The sequence below is a fragment of the Oncorhynchus nerka genome, linkage group LG9b (genome assembly GCF_034236695.1).
Source record: "Oncorhynchus nerka isolate Pitt River linkage group LG9b, Oner_Uvic_2.0, whole genome shotgun sequence".
Classification (NCBI taxonomy): Eukaryota; Metazoa; Chordata; class Actinopteri; order Salmoniformes; family Salmonidae; genus Oncorhynchus; species Oncorhynchus nerka.
This window is the reverse complement of record NC_088424.1, coordinates 357,335-368,499: the sequence shown is the minus strand read 5'-3', so window position 1 is coordinate 368,499 and position 11,165 is coordinate 357,335. Positions and strand designations below refer to the sequence as shown.

At 41.5% G+C, this 11,165-nt stretch overlaps 1 protein-coding gene across 3 annotated transcripts; it reads right to left on the bottom strand.

Moving 5' to 3' along the window:
* Positions 1-121: 121 nt before the first annotated feature.
* Positions 122-4,608, bottom strand: LOC115114230 (pyroglutamyl-peptidase 1-like). Of its 3 annotated transcripts, none has more exons than XM_065013241.1 (5): positions 4,441-4,608; positions 3,711-4,262; positions 3,145-3,261; positions 2,626-2,858; positions 122-1,072 (listed from the first exon to the last, which is right to left on the bottom strand). In XM_065013241.1, the coding sequence occupies exons 2-5, from the start codon at positions 3,780-3,782 to the stop codon at positions 868-870; spliced, it is 627 nt and encodes a 208-aa protein (XP_064869313.1). In that variant the 5' UTR covers positions 3,783-4,262; positions 4,441-4,608; the 3' UTR covers positions 122-867. The 3 variants fall into 3 exon arrangements, with proteins under 3 accessions (XP_064869313.1, XP_064869312.1, XP_029498170.1); XM_065013240.1 differs by having other exon boundaries at positions 3,711-4,242; XM_029642310.2 differs by having other exon boundaries at positions 3,711-3,763.
* Between the last annotated feature and the right edge of the window lie 6,557 nt (positions 4,609-11,165).

Below are 11,165 nucleotides of genomic sequence, written 5' to 3'. Positions count from 1 at the left end.
TTCAACTGAATGCTTTTCATTTGCAATAGATGTAATGAAGAACAGCAAGTACTCTACTACCGTATACACCACAGCAATAGTTATTTTGTGAATTTCTTACAAAAATACAGAAGAGGCTAACTCTGACATTAGTGATTTAATCACAGGATTAGACCTGTTCTGAAGTAGAGAATACAGATACCGAACACAAGATAAAAAACGTCATATCATTATTCATCACATTATAAATATTGATTGTATATGCAATAAATTACCTGAGATATTAACACATGATTGAGGTACATTTATCAAAGAAAACATATTTTTTCCTCCTTATATTGTACACTATAGTAATATACAGATATTGTACAATTTCACAACAAATATTAATGACAGACAAAGGGGGAGCTGGAGCTGATCCAATAAACGGCACACTACATTAACCATTATGTCAAAGCGAGAGTGATTGGTGAGGTGAATAAGGAACTAAAAGGGGAACTATTGAAAATAGTGAGAAGCAGCCAATGGTATGGCTGTCAGGAGGACTTGGCTTAAAAGCACACGTCTGTGCACACTGGATATACAAAGATGTTTCTCTCATCTACAGCGCCGTTCATTGGACCATTACTCTGTTTGTGAAATGCAGTCAAACATCCACACCCAGAGCCATAGATATACTATCCATGGATAGAGCCATGGCTCTGCCTATGTTTATTCACATATTCTTCCTTTCTCTAGTTTCTACAACAGTGGAGTGTCGATGCCCCTCTCTTTAGCTAACGCTCCCCAGACTACCATGGGTAGATGCTGATGATGTTTTAAGTGCTTTATCTGTCCATTGAGGACAGCAGCAGTGAGTTGAGGACAAAGGTCACCGGAAGTCTTTCTTTAGTGAGCATGCTGATGGTGCTGGTGGCTGCAGTGGTGGCGGTGATGGTCATCACCCTCAGCTTGACCCACGAGCTCCAGCATCTCTCCCACTATGCCTAGGTCCTGGGCATTGTAGGGCTTCCCCAGAGGAGGAACGTGAACGAACGCTGACCTGCCCTTCCCCAGGTACAGTGACGTGTAGTAGGTGTAGTCACATAGGTATCTGACAGGGACAGAGGTTGAGTTAGGGTAAGAGAGACAAAAAGAGGCATTAGCTTTTATCAGAATCAATGGATTTGTCATTCAGGTGAATAGGATTTCTGAAGCGGAAACTAAAATTAGAAATTCAGATTATAAAGGCATACACCACCCAAATTTTGGCATAGCACTATCTTATCAATACCTAAAAAGTATGCTACAATTACAGATTTGGATGTTCCTAGATAGAATACATTTGTAATTTGAGTAAACTATCCCTTTAATGGAGTTTCATTGAAAAAAAGTAAGGGATCATAAATAGTGCAGTATTTTTTTATTTATTTTTTATTTCACCTTTATTTAACCAGGTAGACCAGTTGAGAACAAGTTCTCATTTACAACTACAACATGGCCAAGATAAAGCAAAGCAGTGCGACAAAAACAACACAGAGTTACACATAAACAAACGTATAGTCAATAACACAAAATAAAAAATAATTGAAAAATCTATGTACAGTGTATTTTAAAGTAGAAGAGTAGAGAGGTAGGCAATAAATAGGCCCTAGAGGGGGAAATAATTGCAATTTAGCATTAATACTGGAGTGATAGATGTATAGATGATGATGTGCAAGTAGAGACACTGGGGTGCAAAAGAGCAAAAGGGTAAGTCATAATATGGGGATGATGTAGTCGGGTGTGCTATTTACAGATTGGCTGTGTACAGGTACAGTGATCGGTAAGCTGCTCAGACAGCTAGCTGATGCTTAAAGTTAGAGAGGGAGATATAAGACTCCAGCTTCAGAGATTTTTGCAATTCGTTCCAGTCATTGGCAGCAAAGAACTGGAAGGAAAGGAGGCCAAAGGAAGTGTTGGCTTTGGGGATGACCAGTGCAATATACCTGCTGGAGCGCGTGCTACGGGTGGGTGTTGCTATGGTGACCACTGAGCTGAGATAAGGCGGGGATTTACCTAGCAAAGACTTATAGCCAGTGGGTTTGGCGACGGATATATAGTGCGGACCAGCCAACGAAAGCATACAGGTCGCAGTGGTGGGTAGTATATGGGGCTTTGGTAACAAAACGGATGGCACTGTGATAGACTGCATCCAATTTGCTGAGTAGAGTGTTGGGGGCTATTTTGTAAATGACATCGCCGAAGTCAAGAATCGGTAGGATAGTCAGTTTTACGAGGGTATGTTTGGCGGCATGAGTGAAGGAGGCTTTTTTTGCGAAATAGGAAGCCTATTCTAGATTTAATTTTGGATTGGAGATGCTTAATGTGAGTCTGGAAGGAGAGTTTACAGTCTAACCAGACACCTAGGTATTTGTAGTTGTCCACATATTCTAAGTCAGAACCATCCAGAGTAGTGATGCTGGTCGGGCAGGAGGGTGCGGGCAGCAATCGGTTGAGGATCATGCACTTGGTTTTACTAGCATTTAAAAGCAGTTGGAGGCCACAGAAGGAGTGTTGTATGGCGTTGAAGCTCGTTTGGAGGTTTGTTAGCACAGTGTCCAAAGAAGAGCCAGATGTATACAGTATGATTGGTTGATTGAGAGTAGAGTCTAGCACATCACTCACCGGCCTGCGTCCTTTGATACCGACACTGCCACACCCAGCCTTGAGGAGTTGACCCTCTTGCATACCAGGTCCATGTCTATGACTGAATCGATGCATTCAGGGCCCCCCTCCATACAGCACTGAGAGTCTGGACAGAAGCTGCAGTTGTCCACCCGCTTGTAGCTGTGGTTGCGGCCACATTTCTCCAAGGTGACCGTGGTGGCTATGCCAGAGACTCCGACATGGACCACCAACTGTTGACCAGCGGAGAAGAGGATGTGTGGGGTGGGGGTTGTTAGCGGGAATTTAAATAGATTATTGTATTCACTGTAACATGAGATACTGAGTAATATCAATAAAGGCAATAAATGATGTCATTATGTTTACATCATACAGTAGAAATAAATAGCCTACAGTATGTCATACAGTAAGTGTGCAGACTGTGCACCTAGACACTACGTCAGGGCTTTTATACCATGCCATAAATAAATATAAAGTGAGGAACAACACTTGACTCTTGCTATGATTTCTTTTGGCTACCTGTGGCTGGTGCTGTTTCCATTGAGATGGAAGCAGACTTTGAACTGCCTGGTACTCCACTGGCACCTCACAGATGTGCAGATCCACATTCTGAGCCAAGCCTAACCGCTCCAGTTCCTGTACACAGAGGAAACAGGAAGGGTGCGAGAAACCACAAAACCCAATTTTATTTGCTAAAGATTTATTATACCTCTTGAGTTGTGCATCATTGTTTTAAAAAGCTGTTGATTTTATACCTGTGTAGTGTGCCGTGATAACACTAATGACTGTAGTAACAACATTCACACATTGTTAAATAGGTATTCGTGCTATTCTTTATTCCACTTGTGTAATAAAGAAAAACGCTAAACTCCATTACTATGTAATTACTAAATTACATTTAATGTTATACTACTGTGTTACTAAATAATAAGTGTTACTATGTAATTACTAAATGACATTTCATGGGATACAATTTTGCTACTAAATAATAGCAGTGTTACTACTGATGTACACGTGCAATCAGTGTTACCAATAAGATTAGATCTCCTAATGATGCGCCATGCAGAGCACTCGAACTCACGTACCTGTACTGCCACCCAGCTAGCATTGATGGTGTGATCTCCAAAAGGTTCAAACCCTAAAAATAAAAAAAACATATTGATAGCCTTTTAAAGTCATCGCATAGCAACACCAGTATACCCCAACGCCGGTGGGAAACACTGTTTTTATAGCTGGCTGCTTTATCACTCTAGGCCTATGTAAATGAGAGTGGCAAGACTCTTCATTCAAAGTCTAAAGGTTAGATCAAGTTAAATATTATCCATTACAACAGCTGACACCTACAGTCAATTGTCAAACAATATATGCCAATCAGTGCATGGGTTTTATAGATGAGGTGACACTATAGGCTGCTATAATTTTCATTTTAGTTGCATAGGAGAAGACCAGACTTGTCAATACATAATTCACAGGAGTATCACACCGCAACAATGTATCCATGAATGGCTGAATGGCTACATTGCCGCCTCTGTCTTGATATGCTTGTCATTGGTTGGTTTGCTCTTCTGCTTCATCACGGAGTTGAGTTTCGTCGGCTTTCTGACAGACAGACATTTCCTGAATGGAAGATGACAATACTGTACAGTAGTTTCAAAATAATTTAGTTTTCAAGGTGTAGAAACAACATTATAGGTTAAAGTCATTCAAACCTAAAATGGTTATTCTTATGGCTCAAATAGTGCAGGCAACTAATTTCAATCAACAGTTTGGTGAAAACTGACAGCAAACTATCAGCAATTTACATAAATTAATTACCTGTCACTATTACAGTGCTTTTAGTCGCCATAATTTGTGAGTTACTGTAAATTCTGAAAAGATTTCATCAATTATTTCTGAACGCCGTTGAGTTGAGAATTCCTCCTCGATTCTCTTTCGCTATCTATTGATTCGTTTTTTTGCAGGAGCTCAAGCGTTCTCGTTCTTTCTTCGACGCTTTGACAACACTGTACACCTCAACATCCAGCGGTCTATCGCCATCTACTGTAATGGCATGCATGCAGGGCCGGCTCTCTCGACCAATAGGGGGCCACCAACCCAATAGATAAATAAAATACAAACAAAAGAAATATGAGTAATTTAGCAACGCAATTTGCTATTGAGAGTAACAATAGTAGAATACATCAGGATGGCATCATTTGGCAGTTTCTCTCTTGTTTTGTCAGTCACATACAAATGACCTCAATTACCTCAACTAACCTGTTTTGAAAAAAATTATTTAATCTTTATTTAACCACGTAGGCTAGTTGAGAACAAGTTCTCATTTACAACTGAGACCTGGCCAAGATAAAGCAAAGCAGTGCAACATAAACACAGAGTTACCCATGGAATAAACAAAAGTACAGTCAAAACACAATAGAAAAGTCTATATACAGTGTGTGCAAATTAAGTAAGATTAGGGAGGTAAAGGCAATAAATAGGCCATAGTGGTCAAATAATTACAATTTAGCAATTAAACTCCGGAGTGATAGATGAGCAGAAGATGAATGTGCAAGTAGGGATACTAGGGTGCAAAGGAGCAAAAAAATAAATAACAATATGGGGATGAGGTAGCTGGGTGGGCTTTTTACAGATGGGCTATGGACAGGTGCATTGACCTGTAAGCTGCTCTAACAGCTGATGCTTAAAGTTAGTGAGGGAGATATGAATCTCCAGCTTCAGTGATTTTTGCAATTCGTTCCAGTCATTGGCAGAACTGGAAGGAAAGGCGGCCAAAGTAAGTGTTGGCTTTGGGGATGACCAGTGCAATATACCTGCTGGAGCGCGTGCCACAGGTGGGTGCTGCTATGGTGACCAGTGAGCTTAGATAAGGAAGGTGCTTTACCTACCGATCGCTGCCTGCACCTGCCCGCCCGTCCAGCATCACTACTCTGGAAGGTTCTGACCTAGAATATGTGGACAACTACAAAAACCTAGGTGTCTGGTTAGACTGTAAACTCTCCTTCCAGACCCACATTAAGCATCTTCAATCCAAAACTAAATCTAGAATCGGCTTCCTATTTCGCAAAAAAAGCATCCTTCACTCATGCTGCCAAGCATACCCTCGTAAAACTGACTATCCTACCGTTCCTCGACTTCGGCGATGTCATTTACAAAATAGCCTCCAACACTCCACTCAGCAAATTGGATGCCATCTATCACAGTGCAATCCGTTTTGTCACCAAAGCCCCATATACTACCCACCACTGCGACCTGTATGCTCTCAGTTTTACGAGGGTATGTTTGGCAGCATTGAGTGAAGGATGCTTTTATTGCGAAATAGGAAGCCGATTCTAGATTTAATTTTGGATTGGAGATGCTTGTACCCCGCACATTGACTTGGTGCCGGCACCCCCTGTAAATAGCCTCGCTATTGTTCTTTGATTGTGTTACCTATTTTCTTCTACTTTAGATTATTTAGTAAATAATTTCTTAATTTATTTTTCTTAAAACTGCATCGTTGGTTAAGGGCTTGTAAGTACCTGTAGCACACGCTCCAGCAGGTATATCTCTCTAGTCACCCCCAAAACCAATTCTTTCTTTGGCCGCCTCTCCTTCCAGTTCTCTGCTGCCAATGACTGGAACGAACTACAAAAATCTCTTAAATTGGAAACACTTATCTCCCTCACTAGCTTTAAGCACCAACTGTCAGAGCATCTTACAGATTACTGCACCTGTACATAGCCCACCTATAATTTAGCCCAAACAACTACCTCTTTCCCAACTGTATTTAATTTATTTATTTATTTTGCTCCTTTGCACCCCATTATTTTTATTTCTACTTTGCACATTCTTCCATTGCAAAACTACCATTCCAGTGTTTTACTTGCTATATTGTATTTACTTTGCCACCATGGCCTTTTTTGCCTTTACCTCCCTTCTCACCTAATTTGCTCACATTGTATATAGACTTGTTTTTTTTTACTGTATTATTGACTGTATGTTTGTTTTACTCCATGTGTAACTCTGTGTCGTTGTATGTGTCGAACTGCTTTGCTTTATCTTGGCCAGGTCGCAATTGTAAATGAGAACTTGTTCTCAACTTGCTTACCTGGTTAAATAAAGGTGAAATAAAAAAAAATAATAATAAAAAAGTAAGCATTTCAAGGTATGTCTACACTTGTTTTATTTGGCGCAAGTGACAAATACAATTTGATTTGACATGGATAATTGAGTGACTGTCAATGTAGGTAATGTGTAAAGTGACTATGCATAGATAATAAACAGCGAGTAGCAGCAGAGTAAAAAAAAAAAGGGGCGGATAATGTAAATAGAGTAGTCATTTGACTGTTCATCAGTCTTGTGGCTTGGGGGTAGAAGCTCATAAGGAGCATTTTAGACATAGACTTAGGTCCAGCCTATGACTAGGGTGGCTGGAGTCCTTGACAAGTTTTAGGGCCTTCCTCTGACACCTCCTGGTATAGAGGTCCTGGATGGCAGGAAGCTTGTCGGTGATCAGACCTTCCACCGTAGTGTCATCGACAAACTTAAAGATGGTGTCGTGCTTGGACACAGTTGTGGGTGAACAGGGAGTACAGGAGGGGACTGAGCACGCACCCCTGAGGGGCCACCATGCTGAAGATCAGCGTGGCAGGTGTGTTGTTGCCTACCCTTACTACCACCTTGGGGCAGCCAATTGGAATTCCAGGATCCAGATGCAGAGGGAGGAGTTTAGTCCTAGGGTCCTTAGCTTAGTAATGAGCTTTGAGGGCACTATGGTGTTGAATGCTGAGCTGTAATCAATGAACAGAATTCTCAAGTAGGGGTTCCTTTTGTCCAGGTGGGAAAGGGCAGTGTGGAGTGCAATAGAGATTGCGTCATTTGTGGATCTGTTGGGGCGGTATGCGAATTGGAGTGGATCTGGGGTTTCTGTGATGATGGTGTTGATGTGAGCCATGACCAGCCTTTCAAAGCACTTCATGGCTACAGATGTGAGTGTTACGGGTGGGTAGTCATTGAGGCAGGTTACCTTGGCATTCTTGGGCACGGGGACTATGGTGGTCTGCATGTAGGTCAGGGACAGGTTGAAAATGTCAGTGAAGACACTTGCCAGTTGGTCAGCGTATATTCTGAGTACACGTCCTGGTCATCCATCTTGTCCTGCGGCCTTGCGAATGTTGATCTGTTTAAAGGTCTTACTCACATCGACTACGGATAGCGTGATCACACAGTCGTCTGCCACAGCTGGTGCTCTTATGGATGCTTCAGTGTTGCTTGCCTTGAAGCGTGCATGGAAGTAATTTAGTCTAATAGGCTTGTGTCACTGGGTAGCTCGAGGCTGGGCTTCCCTTTGTCAGCTAACAATTTTGAGATTGGTAGTTAGTCTAGCCAGCTATCTAAACTTGTAGTAATCATGGCTGATCATTTTGTTAGTCATTCTCACTCAGATATCATATTAACATGGCATAAGTCATGGCAAAATGTGTAGAATTGCAGGAAATTAGCTTTAAAACTGAGAAAAAACGAATATCTCTGTTCCATGGAAAAATTAGTAGAATTGCATGAAATTTGTTATGAAATTGCAACATTTTCTCTGTGCCCAATTATCTTTAAAACTTGTTTTGCCGCAAGGTGGGGGGGTACCCAACCAAATCTTGCTCAGGGCCCCCAAAATGCTAGAGCTGACCCTGCATGCATCCTCCCATAGTTCATTCTCCTGAGTTTATTGGCTTGACTAATTTGCTTTGCCTATTGTTGAAATGACACATGTGATGATCAATTTGTAAAGGCTGTCTAAAGCCAGAAGATACAAATGTATATTAATAAACGTTTGTATTTACAAGGCATTTCAAGTCTTCTTTTCACTATCAGATGTATTTTCCTCATGCATTTATAATCTCTTCATTTGGTAACATTGGCACTTTTGCATATAATAAAATGTAAATAATATAAAAAAATTAGGACAGGTTCAGCAGAATAGAGCAATGTCAGCTGTAGAGGCCTTTAAATTCATAGGACCTGATAGGGTTTGCATTTAGCCACTTATAAACTTCATTACAAAAAAGGTAAATGTTGTTACATCTCACTTCAGATATCTTCTCAGCTTTATCACATATGTAAAGCAAAATATGAATCCATTAATTGAATTTGATAATAAAGGCACTCCCATGTTGATATCTGTTCACCATAATAACATGGTTTGTGTTCAGGCCACATCCCTGTTTCGGGACATGACTCATACATTCTAGCCTGATTTTAAATGCCATGCTGATTCTGGATGAATAAAGAAAAAGGCAGTTGTTTCTGACAAAATAGGAAACTTTTGGTTGGTTTGAGTAATCTATTCTAAGAAAGAGACATCAAAGGGAGATGATTTCACTAAAGGAACATATTTTAATTGATGACATCCTAACCATATGTATTTTTTATGTATAATATTCTGAAGAATGCTGGAAGACGTAAATCTGGAGATTGTGTGTGTGTGTTTATTGGTGAGAGACAATCACAAACACATACTGCCGATTCTCCATTCACCACCCACGCATCATCCTGTACTGCAGTCTGCAACAACCTCGACCCCCCCATTCATTCACCTGCTCTTGCGTCACAGCCTATGTCAATGTTGCCATGGAAACAAATGATGCCCTTGCTATTCTGTGGTGCTGATGCAGCCAGTCTATGGACGTCATTACTTTTTACTGGGGGAATTTGGCTATTTTGGCTGCCTATCACCCCGCTGCGCTGGGCTATTCATAGGAACAGCAGACATCCATCACCCTTTACAGTCTTATTGGCCTAGAGCTTGAAACACTTTTTCATCACTCCTTATTTCTCACTCTGGCTTTCTGGTCTGAGGTGGCATATCTCTCATGCTTAACCAGTCTAATATTGTGTTTCCGGGCTGATAAAATATCCTTTGCAATAACCAACAGAAGAGCTATAAGCTAACCATTCACATTTTTTTGGTTGAGTTCTAAGAAAATAACAGCCGATGTTTGACTTAGAAAAAACATGGTTTCCTTTTCTCTCTGCAGTATTTCTTTCCTCTTTTCTGTTAAAACCTATAGGTAATTGCATCCTCAATAAAACGTCCCTTAATCTATTTGGCGAAGCTGTGCCGCCTCTCTTAGAAATGTGCTTGGATTGAAAGACACAGTATTAAACCATTTTTTAGATCAAATGTTTCCACTCAGTGTTTGACTGCACACCTATTACTGAGCCCATGTTAATGAATTCTTACAGGGCAGGGTGCCAACGAGTAGGTAAACCACCACTTCCCTCCGTATTATTGGCCAATGTGCAATCATTAGAAAACAAACGGGACGATCTAGGATTAAGACTATCCTACCAACGGGACATTAGAAACTGTAATATCTTATGTTTCACCGAGACTTGGCTGAACGACGACGCAGATAATATAGAGCTGTCTGGCTTCTCCATGCATTGGCAGGACAGAGCAGATATGTCTGGTAAGATGAGGGGTGGGGGTGTGTGTCTATTTGTCAATAACTGCTGGTGCGCAATGTCTAACATTAAAGATGTCTCAAGGTATTCATCGCCTGAGGTAGAGTACCTTATGATAAGCTGTAGACCACACTATCTACCAAGAGAGTTCTAATCTATATTATTCGTAGCCATCTATTTACCACCACAAACTGATGCTGGCACTAAGACCGCACTCGACGAGCTGTATAAGGCCATAATCGGCACTCCTAGTGGCCGTGGACTTTAATGCAGGCAAACTTAAATCTGTTTTACCTCATTTCTACCAACATGTCACATGTGCAACCAGAGGGTGAAAAGAACTAACTCTAGACCACCTTTACTCCACACACAAAGACGCATACAAAGCTCTCCCTCGCCCTTCATTTGGGAAATCTGACCATAATTCTATCCTCCTGAAACCTGCTTACAAGCAAAAACTAAAAGCAAGTAGTACCAGTGACTCACTCAATACAGAAGTGGTCAGATGGCGCGGATGCTATGCTACAGGGCTGTTTTGCTAGCACATATGTTCTGGGATACATCCAATGGCATTGAGAAGTACACCACCTCAGTCGCCGGCTTCATCAATAAGTACATCGGCGACATCATCCGAACAGTGACCGTATGTACATTTCCCAACCAGAAGCCATGGGTTACAGGCAACATCCGCACCGAGCTAAAGGCTAGAGCTGCCGCTTTCAAGGAGCGGGACCCTAATCCGGACACTTATTAGAAATCCAGCTATGCCCTCAGACGAACAATCAAACAGGCAAAGCAACAATACAGGACTAAGTTTGAATCCTACCACACCGGCTACTACACTTCAGTTTACTTCATGTTGTGGCAGGGCTTGAAAAATATTACGAACTACAAAGGGAAACACAGCCGCGAGCTGCCCAGTGACGCGAGCCTACCAGAGGAGCTAAATTACTTCTATGCTCGTTCGAGGCAAGTGACACTGAAGCATGCATGAGAGCATCAGCTGTTCCCGGATGACTGTGTGATCACGCTCTCCGTAGCTGACGTGAGTAAAGACCTTTTAACAGGTCAACATTCACAAGGCTGCAGGTCCAGACAGA